This window comes from Prosopis cineraria, unplaced genomic scaffold, assembly GCF_029017545.1.
Source record: "Prosopis cineraria cultivar Desert tree isolate PC_DT_omini unplaced genomic scaffold, ASM2901754v1 PC9, whole genome shotgun sequence".
NCBI lineage: Eukaryota > Viridiplantae > Streptophyta > Magnoliopsida > Fabales > Fabaceae > Prosopis > Prosopis cineraria.
In genome coordinates, this window is record NW_026555340.1 from 30607917 (window position 1) to 30619602 (window position 11686).

Below are 11686 nucleotides of genomic sequence, written 5' to 3' on the forward strand. Positions count from 1 at the left end.
TAAATAATTAATAAATTAATTATAATTATATTAAATAAATTTAATAGGATTAGAATGGATTAAATAGTCTAAATGCTTAGTCTTCTGTCCAGTCTAACCTTAAAAAATAATATGATTTTTTTAATCTTTTCAATTTTAAAAAACTAATTTTTAACAAGACTAGATAAAATCAGGCTTTTGGGGGTCAGACTAAGTCAAAGAGGACTAGAGGACTGAAGCCTTATTTATTAGTATATAGGTAATATTTTATGATTTATAATTAATAGTAAAACTAAGCTAACAATAAGGAATGGACCTCTTAATTTTTGCCTGCCTATTTTTGAGCCAGAAAGGTGACGGTGAAAAAAACTTGGGACCGTGTCATGGAATATCTCAAACACAAATAAACTCGGTCGAGAGCCCAGCATTAAAAAAAAAAACCAAAATGTTCTTGAAACAAAATATTTTAAATGGAGTGGAACAATATTCAAATTTAACTTATTCAGATAATTTTGAGGAGAAAAAAACGCACAGAGAAAGATAGAGATTAGACTCGGGACCGTTGTTTGGTGTTGACCAGTCAAAACATGGAAGTCACTGTAGACGGGGCAGTGCACGCTCGTCCATCCATTTTATTCTCTCTTTTTCATTCTTATATTCCATATCTGTCCCCGTCCACTCCCACCAAGCCGTCCACTCCCAAAAAAAAAAAAAGACCTATTTCATTTTCTTTTAACTTATGAAATAAAATTATGAAATGTAAAATAAAATGAAAGGAAAAGGATGATATTTACTCGTATAAAATATAAATGTAATTCTCAAAATTTGCAGGTGTCGGGCACTCGTTTTATTTTATTTTCATCGTTTTATTAATTGTGCATGGAGCCCAATCATTAACTACAGAAAGTTAAACAAAAAAAAAAAAAAAAGAGGAGGGTGTCACCGTCCTGCCGGGTCTGGTATTATATAACCAACCAATCCTTCGCCTCACCAGCAGAATCGGAATCTCTCTCCCCGTCGGATTCAGTTCTGCCAGTAAAACAGAAGATGAAGGTGAAGAAAGGTTGGCTTGCTGTTCAGGTGGGTCTGGCCGACGAAGATGGCATTCCCCAGAGATTCGTCATCCCTATTTCTTATCTTTATCATCCTCTCGTCGTCCGCCTTCTCGACAGGGCTCACGAGGTCTACGGCTACCACACCGACGGCCCCCTCAGGCTTCCCTGCTCCATCGACGACTTCCTCCATCTCCGGTGGCGGATCGAGAAAGAGTCCGCTCCAACCCACCGCCACTTCCATCACCACCACCATCACAACCACCACCACCACCTCTCCCACGCTTTGTCTTTCCACTCTTGTTAATCCCTCCTTCTTCCTTCTTCTTGTTATTTGTTAATAATTAACCAGGAAAAGAGCGACTTTTTTTAAGGGATGATGCTCTGTACTTTAGGAAGGCTGCATTAGAGCCGTGATTGATGCTCTCTGCTTCCAAAACCAATTTGCAACAAGCAGAACAAGTGTCTGTTTAGCGTGTTAGTTCGTGTATTCTGTCCGCTATGGAATGGTCTAATCCAATTTGGAAATTGAATCTGCAATGTATAAATTAATGGTTAGAGAATGAGACTGAGTGCGTTGAGTTACAAGCGTGTATGGAAAGTCGATCGGAGTATTGGGATCGGAGGGATTCAAGAATCAAGAGCGTAACGCAATTTAAAGTTCAATTTAATTGCATCCCATCGTTAAGGGTTTGCTCATTATCCAAACACGCCTCCACGTACTGTTCCTTTTTCACTTTTTCCGAAAATTTTATACATCTTCATGTATCGTGCCTGTGCCACGGCTCTTTATTCCCCCGAAAGACACAGACAATGACTCGCCAAATTCATCAGATTTTATCTACAGTTTTTGACAATTTTGATGTCTTTTTAAATTAATACGATCTGTTTCCCTTCCTCTTTTTCTTTTTCTTTTTCATTGTTCAACTAAAATTATATTGATTTTATGTCAGAGGAGTGGGAAATTTTATTTCTGAGATTGTCCTAATTAGAAACTGATAATTATTAGTGTATATATATACATATATATTTTTACACAATTGAAATTGAATATTCGCTCTGGCAAGCTTTCTCTTTCTCTAACTACACAAAAGGTAGTGCAAGGTTATGAACGCGAGGGATTGGGTGTCTATTATTCAATCCGATATATGCCATTACATGCAGAGAAGAAGTTAGATCAATGTACTGATTTAATTCTAATCTATATTTATATGCATGCGTTGACGGCGAAGGAGGAAAAAAAACCTTCGTTTTCCCTGTAGTAACTGAACAACCGTAAGATTTTCTGTGCTTCTTTAACTTCAAAATCAAGAAAACAAGTTTGTGATCCCACTTCCATTCCAACCCCCCCCCCCCAACTCTTTTCTCCCCCGGGGTATCACAATTTAGTTTAGATGCATAAAAGCTTACTGCTATCTAAACAGCGAGTGCTTTCAACACGGTGCTGCAATGTCAAGTACAAAGTTTTGGGCTCGGCCCATTGGATATCAAGGGGACCTGTGATGTGATTTTGGGCTAGGCCCGAAATGTCAGCAGCAGCATTGCTTTGAATATAATCCGGAGCAAAGGAGCTTGCATAATTCCGCACCCAAGTTTGTCTGTCTGTTTATCATCGTGATCATCACCGAGCAAACCCAAGAATCCGTACTTTGGGTTACAAGATCTAAAACATATCACGATTTATTATTTAAAATATATACATCATGATTACCAAATATACACAAGCACAGGCAACGTATCTTGTAATCATTGTATAATGATTACCACAATATCAGAGTCAACGGATCCCTTCTGTCCCTCCCTGTTACAGCACATCCTCTTAAACAAAATGTTGGTACTTAATACAACGCACTTGATAGGTTTAAATATGTGCTCACATGGGTCATTTTTTATTATATATTAATTATTAAATTTAATTTTATTTAATGTTGAATTTTTCACATCTTCTCATGTCCACTCACAATTAGACAACTTAACAATCTTCTTTTTAAGTGAGTTCACAAACTCTCTATATCAAAAATGCCCCAAGCATTAAGGAAGTCTTAGGCAAAACTAGGCTCTGATATTACTTGTGAGGAATGGGGAGCGACCACTCAGGAATAGGTGGAAGAGGAGAGACGGGCAAAAGCAACGGAAAGATGTCACATCTTAGTTAAAAATCTTAAAACTTAAATTTATGGGTCATTTCTCTTTATATATATTAGTTATTAAATTTAATTTTATTCAATGTGAGACTTTTTATGTTGTTTTATGCCTACTTATACTTGAATAACCTAACAATATATTTTTTTCAACATTACTTCAATTTAAATTTATTAAATACAGGAGATAATATAATGCAAGTTTAAATTTCTTTCATTTAAATAAAAAATAAAATTGGAAATGTATTGTTTAGACAAAGTTGATAGTTTAACCACTTTACATTGATTCTGGTGGGGTAATTAGAGGGTGTTTTGTAAGAGAGATCAGGGAATATGTTCATCTCTAAACCGGAACGAAGCGGCAGCCTTTATATTAGTTGGATCTAAATGCGTGGTGTTGGTATCATTTTATGCGACAAACGAAAAAGACAATAAAGCAGGTTTATTAATTGAAGCGGTCTAGAACATCTTTGGATTCCCGCAAATAATGGGAATGGGGGAGGGAATGGCCCACCTTTTATATATCGGATTAACAAACTAGATAATGGTTTTAGTCGTGAAATTGTTTAGTTGTTTAAAAAAAGAATATCAAAGTAAATAACATTTTAATGAAAAAAATGAATGCTTTGTTTAGTTAAAAAGTTGTGCACTTTGGTGGAACGGTGGAATTCGGTCCAAAAGGAATGTAAATGGGCAAAAAAAACAGAACATGATGAGGGTAAAATGTGTTTAGGGGTGCAAAGAGTACAAATCAGTTCGTTACATAATATTTTCAAGCAAACCCATAAAATAAAAGGGTGAGTTACATATTATCAGAGACAGGTTAATAAATGGATATATATCTTGGCGCTTTGCTTTTGCTCGGCTCCCGCTCACGCTAGCATGTCTCCTTTCTACCTCCCTGCTCCCTCATCAAATCTTTACGATGGTTTTTGAATAAATGCCTTAATAACGTTGGAGTATAATTCATTCTACTCATCTATACACTCCCTCTGTTCTATATTACAAGGGTATTTTTTAAAAAATTATTGTGTTAAAAATTATTCCTTCTAATCTTATTTATAAATTACTCCTGATATGTTTCGTTAGAACTAAAAACAACTTTACCCCCTCCGTTCTTATACATGAGATATTTTTAATTAAATTACGCAAACTAATAAAAGTTAGTTATTTAATTAAAAATACAGCAAGATTTCAATTTTGTCCTTAATTATTATAAATAAATAAAAAATAAATATATTTTTCAAAGTAAATTCATAAAAACACTTATATTTTTTTCTTCCCAATTTAATAAGCGTATAATGGTCCATTCATTAAAAAATGTGCTAACAATTTCTTATATTCAGGACAAAAAAAGTTTTAAAAGACTTCTTATATATAGAAATGGAGGGTTTATATTTCATTGACTTTGTTCTAAATTTACTAAATTTTTACCTCTTCCCCTTAAGAATATAGAAAATACTAATATATCTTATAAATACAATCAAAATTAATTTTTTTCATTTGCCCTGTAAGTAGGACCAAACCAAAGTATAAGATATTTTGGACTTCTCAAATTGTAATTAATAAAGTTTTTTTCAAAAGTGCCTTGGTTATTAGGGGTGTAACTAACAAGCTTTACAAATTGAAACTCCTTATTACTTCATTTAGAAGATATAATTTGATTAAAATGACATGTTATATTGGATGGAGGAGTGTACTACTATCATAGTAATTTTTTTTTGGGGTGATAATTAACTACCACTATTAGTAGGGGGTGGACTTGTGTATATTTGATGGCAGACAATTGCCCCCTTCAATTTTATGATGTTTCATGTAATTATGAATTGGGGGTTTAATTTGCCCCTATTGATATATTAGTTTTGAACCAACTAATTGAAAAGAAGAACGAGAGAAGAGGAAGAAAAAGAGAGAGATGACAGTCACCTATGATCATGTGAGGGCCTGTAATGCAGAATAGGTCAGAGAGATAATTAAGATTTAAAATATAGATCTAAACTTTAGATTAAAACTATGGGGAGGAGTGAATTTGACAAAATTTCCAATAATGTGTGGTGAGAGATGATTAAGAATTCACAATGATTTAATTATCATGAATTATTATTTTTTATTGAAAATTTTATTTCAAACCCTATCAGAATATATGGCTTTTTCTAGAAGCTTGTTTAGTCCAAAATATAATGCATTAGATCCTTTTTATAATTATTTTTCAAACTATACATTTACTTCATTTATTACTCATTTTAAAAAGATGGTGCATTGTAATTTCAATTGCTATTATTAAGATGTTTTTATAGGTTATCTAATGATGGTATGTTTGAAAGAATGTCAAATTTTTAAGAGATCAAGATTTCATCTAATATTTTTTTAGAATCACAAAGTAGTTATCAATGCATTATATTATGGTCTAAGAGGAATATGTTTGCACGTCATTAGTGGATTCATTTATTTTTATTATTTTATTTTTTCTAAACTTTTGCTAAAATCATTTAGATAATATATATATCTCTCTGTCTCTATATATAAGAGGTCATCTAAAACTTTTTTTATCCCTAAATATAAGAGATTATTAGTAATTTTTTAATAAACAGACCATTATATCCTTATCAAATTAGAAAGACAAAAAAGACAAGTACTTTCATCAATTTAATTTAAAAAAATAGATTTATTTTTTATTTACAATAATTAGGAGCAAAATTGTAATATTGATGTGCTTTTAATTAGATAACCAACTTCTATTAATTTGTGTGATTGATTAAAAATATCTTATATATATATATAGATGGCTGGAGTAAGTGATAAAGATATCATTATCATCATCATTATTTTTCCAACAAGGTATCATTATTATTTAAATAAGTGATTGAGATTCAACAACTCCTGCATGTGTAAAAAAGCCTACTCTTTTCATTTAAAAATGTAAAGTATTTTTTGAGAGATTGAATATTAAAAAATATTAAATATTTTTAGTCTATCAAGGCACAATCATTGTCTTTTTTTTTTAAATACTCCTATTAAATAAATCACTTTATATTTATTTTAGGGTAAAACAACCTATTAAATAGTAGTAAATATAAAATATATAACTAGTTAGAAGCAAGTAACTATGTCATTAGGAGATAAAATTTGATTAAAAATGAATTATATTTTTTAATGAGAGAGAGTATTTCATATGGTTTTATCCACTACTTTAAGCACGCAAGGCCAAAAAAAAAATCTGCCCTCACTAGCCCTAGGTCCCAGCTAATTCTGCATTGATTACTATTATATATATTTTGATCTTATTTATAAGTTACTTTTAATATATTTTATCAAAATCAAAGAAAAATTTAAACTTAATTAATTTTATCTTAAAATTTAATAAGTTTTCATCTTTACCTTTAATAAGGATAAAAAGAATCAATTTTGTTTAAAATTTTTAATGTTAAAAAAAGGTAAAGATAGATATAATAAAATATGAAGTGTCCTTTATATGGTACCAAAATTAATCCTCTATTTGCCCTTATAAATAAAATTGGAGAAGTATATCATATTATGCTAGTTTTCAGCATATCATTAATTACTAAAAATTATATACTCCCTCTTAGGGGTGAGCAAAACCAAATTAAAATAAAAAATTAAATTAAATTAAATCGAATTTTATCTATTTGATTTGGTCTATTCAGTTTTTCAATTCAATTCAGTTTTTTTTAATGAAAATTTTGGTTGATCGGTTTGATTCGGCCTGAGAATTCAAGAATCAAATAAACTGAACTGATTAAATTATCTATATTTTTCCTTTCATATTTTTAAAAATGTGAATAAATTATCATCCAGGTAAGTAAGAAATATCTTTCTGCTACTTGCAGTAATAGTATTTTTTTGGTTTAATGGGATGTTCTAATTTTTTATTTCTATAATATAGTCTATAGTGCAATAATATCGAATCTTATTAATTTTCTCATAAATTATAGTATAAGATATTATTTTTTTTGTTGGGCCTTCAATATCAAGAGAAAAAAATTGGATAGAAGAATATATGAACTATTAAATTTCATAGACCCAAATTAAAGCCCATAAATTGAATAGACCTATCGAACTGAATCATTAAAATTCAGTTCATTTTTAATTCTGTCTGGTTATGTATTTCGATTTGATTCGATCCAAATTTTTTATATAATTCAGTCAATCGATTTTAGAGAAATTAAAACTGAATAAACTGATGCTCACCCCTACTCCCTCTATTGAAAAATATAAGATATTTTTAACTAAAATTATCCCCAATAAAGTAGTTACCTACTTTCAAATTAAATTAACATATCTTTTTATATTTATTTCTATAAATACCTTACAATGTTATTAATATGAGCCCTTTTAGAAAAAAAATAATGATTACGTTTTAAAAAATAAAAAATATTTTATATTTTTTAACATTAACTTTTAAAAAATATTTTATATTTTTAAACAAAAAAAATATGTGGGTTCATGTAAAAGTTATTTTTCCAATCAGTTGCCATTATCAAACAATTATCTTTCTCACCGCAACAATGAAAGTATCTGTCGGTATATAACGTTTTAATTGCTGATAAAGCAGTTGAGGAGAGTTGGTGTGAATGATTCTATTTCAATCAAAAACCCATCATGCTTGTCTTCAATTCCAAGCTGAGCTGTCAAAATCTGATCACCTTTCACGGGCGGGCGCATTAAACCACGGCCATTCCAAGAATGTCAAATTAAGTCTAAATCCAGCTACAATTTCTGCTATAAAAAATACTCACACACACACACACACACACTTACATGTATCTCAAACTACGATTCACAAGAGACTAATAATGCCCAAGAAAATCTCTCCGATGCGCTCTCATAGTTTCATAACACACACAGACACAGGGCAGAAAATGAGTAAGAAAAAAAGAGAAAAGAACGGAAAGTAGCATAATGAGCGTGTGATTGAGTAGGTGTGTTTTCAGCACAGTGCTAATATGGCGAGTGAAAAAGGCTAAAAATTATGAGGTAATGATGAAAGGAAGGCAATAAAGCAGAGGGGCCTGTGACTGTGAAGCGCAATTCAAATCCTCATTTTGTCTTGTTCTGTGTGTTTGACTGGCACGGCACAGCCAACTGGTGGTAGCAGGTCAGGGTTGGGTTGTTTCACCGGAGCAGCAGGTCATTCATTCGCTTGGGAAATCAAAGTCAAGAGACAAGTCTACGTGTAGCAAAATTTAAAATTTATATTTATATATTTATTTATATTTTTCTGTGTCGTACTATTACTTACTCAGGCCTTGTTTCCTGGGGGTTGGGTTTGGTGGTAATGGTGGGGTTAGTAACTTGCTTTGGATTTGTTAATCGTTTTTATCACAGACGCCATAGTGATTTGAGTGTCTTTATCTTCCTGTGTATGACAATCTCTGAAACCCTAGCTTGCTAGTCCCTATATATAAGAAACCCAAACGTGCTGGTTCTCGTTAAGGATATGAGATGAGAGCCAGGGGCGGATTCAGATGGTGCGTTTGGTGTGTTGAGGGGAATGTTGGCTGGCTCGAAGGCTTTTTGATCACCAAGAGGTTCTCTAATATATTTGGGAACTGCTAATTACAAAAGGCTTCGGACCAGGCTTCATTCCTCTCAAACCCACTGTAATTTTTAGCATCTGATCTCTCTCAAATTATAAACCGCTTGCTCGTCTTTCTCACAAGTCAAAAGGTACAGTTTTGATTACATGTTATCCGTTATATATATGCACACGGAAAGCTTGACAGTTTTGATTACATATTATCTGTTATATATATGCACACGGAAAGCTTGGCGTTTAGGACGAGAGGAATGTTGTCTGTTACGATATATTATCGTTGAGAGATTCAAATGTTTTCATACTCTCGAACCTAAAGAGACGATTCTCGAAGAGGCTTCATCCCCTCATCCATGTTTAGTTTGCCTTTCGCTTCGTTATACTTTCAGTTTGAATATCATTTGGATCTGAATCTGGCAAGCAGCCTTTGTCTGTTCCACTATTTTTAGATTTGCATCTTCTGGTGTCAGTGTTACAGCACGTCTATTAATTGGCTCTTTAATTTAAGGTATGCTCTTCTCTCGAACTTTTAGATAGGTTTGCTTGTGTTTTTCGTACGGTCAAAACGGTTTGTGATTTCGGCATGTAAAGTTACATAAGACGGGAAAAGAAAAACTCATCAGATTGTATGTAATTAGGTTATGATCTGCTGCGATTATGTCTCTCCTAGCTCTTGTATTCCGTCGCTCCAGATCAAGTTAACCTCTACATGCACAATACGATCAGTAACAAAACTGACGTCATTTGTTGATTTTATCACAACTAGATCAACATATTTGATTAAAACTGACAGGCCATTGATCACATCCTTGAAAATGATTACTCGAACAAAAGACTGATGTTGAGAACGTGTCTATGAGTGAAATCTATCAAATGTCAAATTCTAAGTACATTTTTATAATCTGCTTTCTCAGCCCTGTCTGGCTCCCACAGCTAGTTCTTTTTCTAGGGCTTCAAAACAACACGCCCCTCTGTTCGATCTTCTGTTCTGTAGTCTTTTCACTAAACCCCCTTCACGCTGGTAAAAACCATGGGAATCGAGCCTCGCAACTCGCCCCAATCCTTCTTTTTTGTTGAGAGGGAATAACAGTTAAGTTTTAAAACAAAAAATTAATACTCCCTTCCTTAAAAAAAAAATAAATATTTTTTTGAGAAGTTAAATGTTAAAAAATATAAAGTATTTTTAATCTTTTGAGATATAATTATTATTTTTTTCAAAACTACCCTTATTAATAATAATTTTATATTTATTATAGGGTATTTAATAGGGGTAAATATAAAGATATAGGATTAATTAAAAAATAAGTAATTACTTTATTACGGGGTGAGATTCGATTAAAAATGTCTTATATTTTTAACTGAAAGAGTGTAAGTTAAGTTCTCGATAAATTTTTTAATTAAATAAATTATAAATATTAATTCAAACAGAAATTTTTGTTATAATTTAAAAATTATATTTGATATTTAAATATTTATTTATAAGTGAAATTCTTGAATTTGTAATAATTTAAATTAATATTTTAACTTACTTTTTAAAAAATTTTATTAAAAATTTACCTGGTATTAATTAATTATTCTGATACCCAACTATCATTTTTCAAAAAAAAAAAATAACATCAGTTTCGTGTAATTCGAATGTACTACTTGACTTGATATTGGCAGTAATAACCACTCGCCTCCAGATCCCAGTGGAGTCAATGGGCTTTCCCTCGTAAATAATGGTGCTTTAATAATTAATAATATCACGTCGTAAGTTTCCGTGGAAGAATATTTATACTTGAAAATAATCAACCTCAAAATATGAATATGATGCCAGCTACAAAGAGATCAATGGAAACGTAACTGTAGAATAATTAATGTGGGTTTTGTTGTGTAGTGAGAGGAGAGTCAGAAATTGAAGACAGGGGTTGCGCAGCAGAGGCATCAACGCAAGAGTGAATGAAAGAATGGATGGGGATGCCGACATGTGCTGCAACACTTAACGAGAAGTTAAACAGTTGTGTGTACAGTACACCAGAAAGTAGCTACGCATTCTCTCTCACTCTCTCCTTCTCTCTCTCTCACTTGCAATATAATGTAACACATACTAGTCCATGAGGAGCAGGCAAGCAGCAGCCAGCAGCTTTCCATGAAGATGAGTGACGACCCAGAAATCTGCATGCACGAGCTGATGTAAAACTAGACCTAGGAATAATTAGGGCAACAAAGCGAGAAAAAGGGTGTGCTTTAGTGTAACAATAAGCAATGTATTTAAGGGACTTTCGAAGTCGTTGAATTAAAATTCAGATAAGTGAAGAAAAGTTAACATGTATTTTCCGTTGTATCCGGAAAAAACAAAACAAAAGTTAACATCTGAATTAGAGAGATATAAATATAATAATTAAATGAGGATTCTCTGTCTGACGGGGTCTTCGGGAAATGGAACGGAGTGAACAAGTAAGATGAGCACAGCACCTTGCTTCTCGGGGATCGCTTCGTTACGATTTTCAAACATCGTGTCACACTCTCTCCTTCCACGGGATTTCAGTCCAATCTTGAATTTTTGTCTGTTCATCTTTTGAAGGATTTACGTGCCTGTGATAACAAAATAGGATGTAATATTTATGATTCATGAGTTTTGAGTCAATCATGATTCATGAGGTAGGTGAAAGAGCCCAGGATGATTCTGCTTTATCCGCTAGCATGGCAATCTTGTCCGATTAATTATATAATATATAATATTTCTCATCTTTTCATGGCTTGTTATTTCAAATCTGTATAGTGCAGTATGCCATAAAACATATCATTTATACAATATTATGTACTGTATCATTGACTCTGCTCTTGCTCCCTCGTCAATCTATCTCTTCAACTTCGGGTGGGACAAATTAAAATTCGTAAAAGTGGGATGGGATGATAGCTCATAATATTTCCATGATCCATAGCAGAATGCTAGGGTGTTTAAGAAATTATCCTCTTGT

At 32.3% G+C, this 11686-nt stretch overlaps 1 protein-coding gene and 1 long non-coding RNA gene across 3 annotated transcripts; both read left to right on the plus strand.

The window, feature by feature from the left end:
* The first annotated feature begins 961 nt into the window (after nt 1-961).
* On the plus strand, nt 962-1733 carry LOC129320904 (auxin-responsive protein SAUR32-like). Its single transcript, XM_054966578.1, has one exon. The coding sequence runs from the start codon at nt 1027-1029 to the stop codon at nt 1336-1338; it is 312 nt and encodes a 103-aa protein (XP_054822553.1). The 5' UTR covers nt 962-1026; the 3' UTR covers nt 1339-1733.
* A 6805-nt stretch (nt 1734-8538) lies between these two features.
* LOC129320862 (uncharacterized) lies at nt 8539-11455 on the plus strand. 2 transcript variants are annotated; one of them, XR_008595841.1, is made up of 2 exons: nt 8539-9234; nt 10603-11455. It is a non-coding gene; the product is annotated as an uncharacterized LOC129320862 (long non-coding RNA). The 2 variants fall into 2 exon arrangements; XR_008595842.1 differs by having other exon boundaries at nt 8539-8860.
* The last annotated feature ends 231 nt before the right edge of the window (nt 11456-11686 follow it).

Excerpts from the sequence above, each read along its gene's own strand:
- LOC129320904 (XM_054966578.1), top strand. The coding sequence starts at position 1,027 with ATGAAGGTGAAGAAAGGTTGGCTTGCTGTTCAGGTGGGTCTGGCCGAC.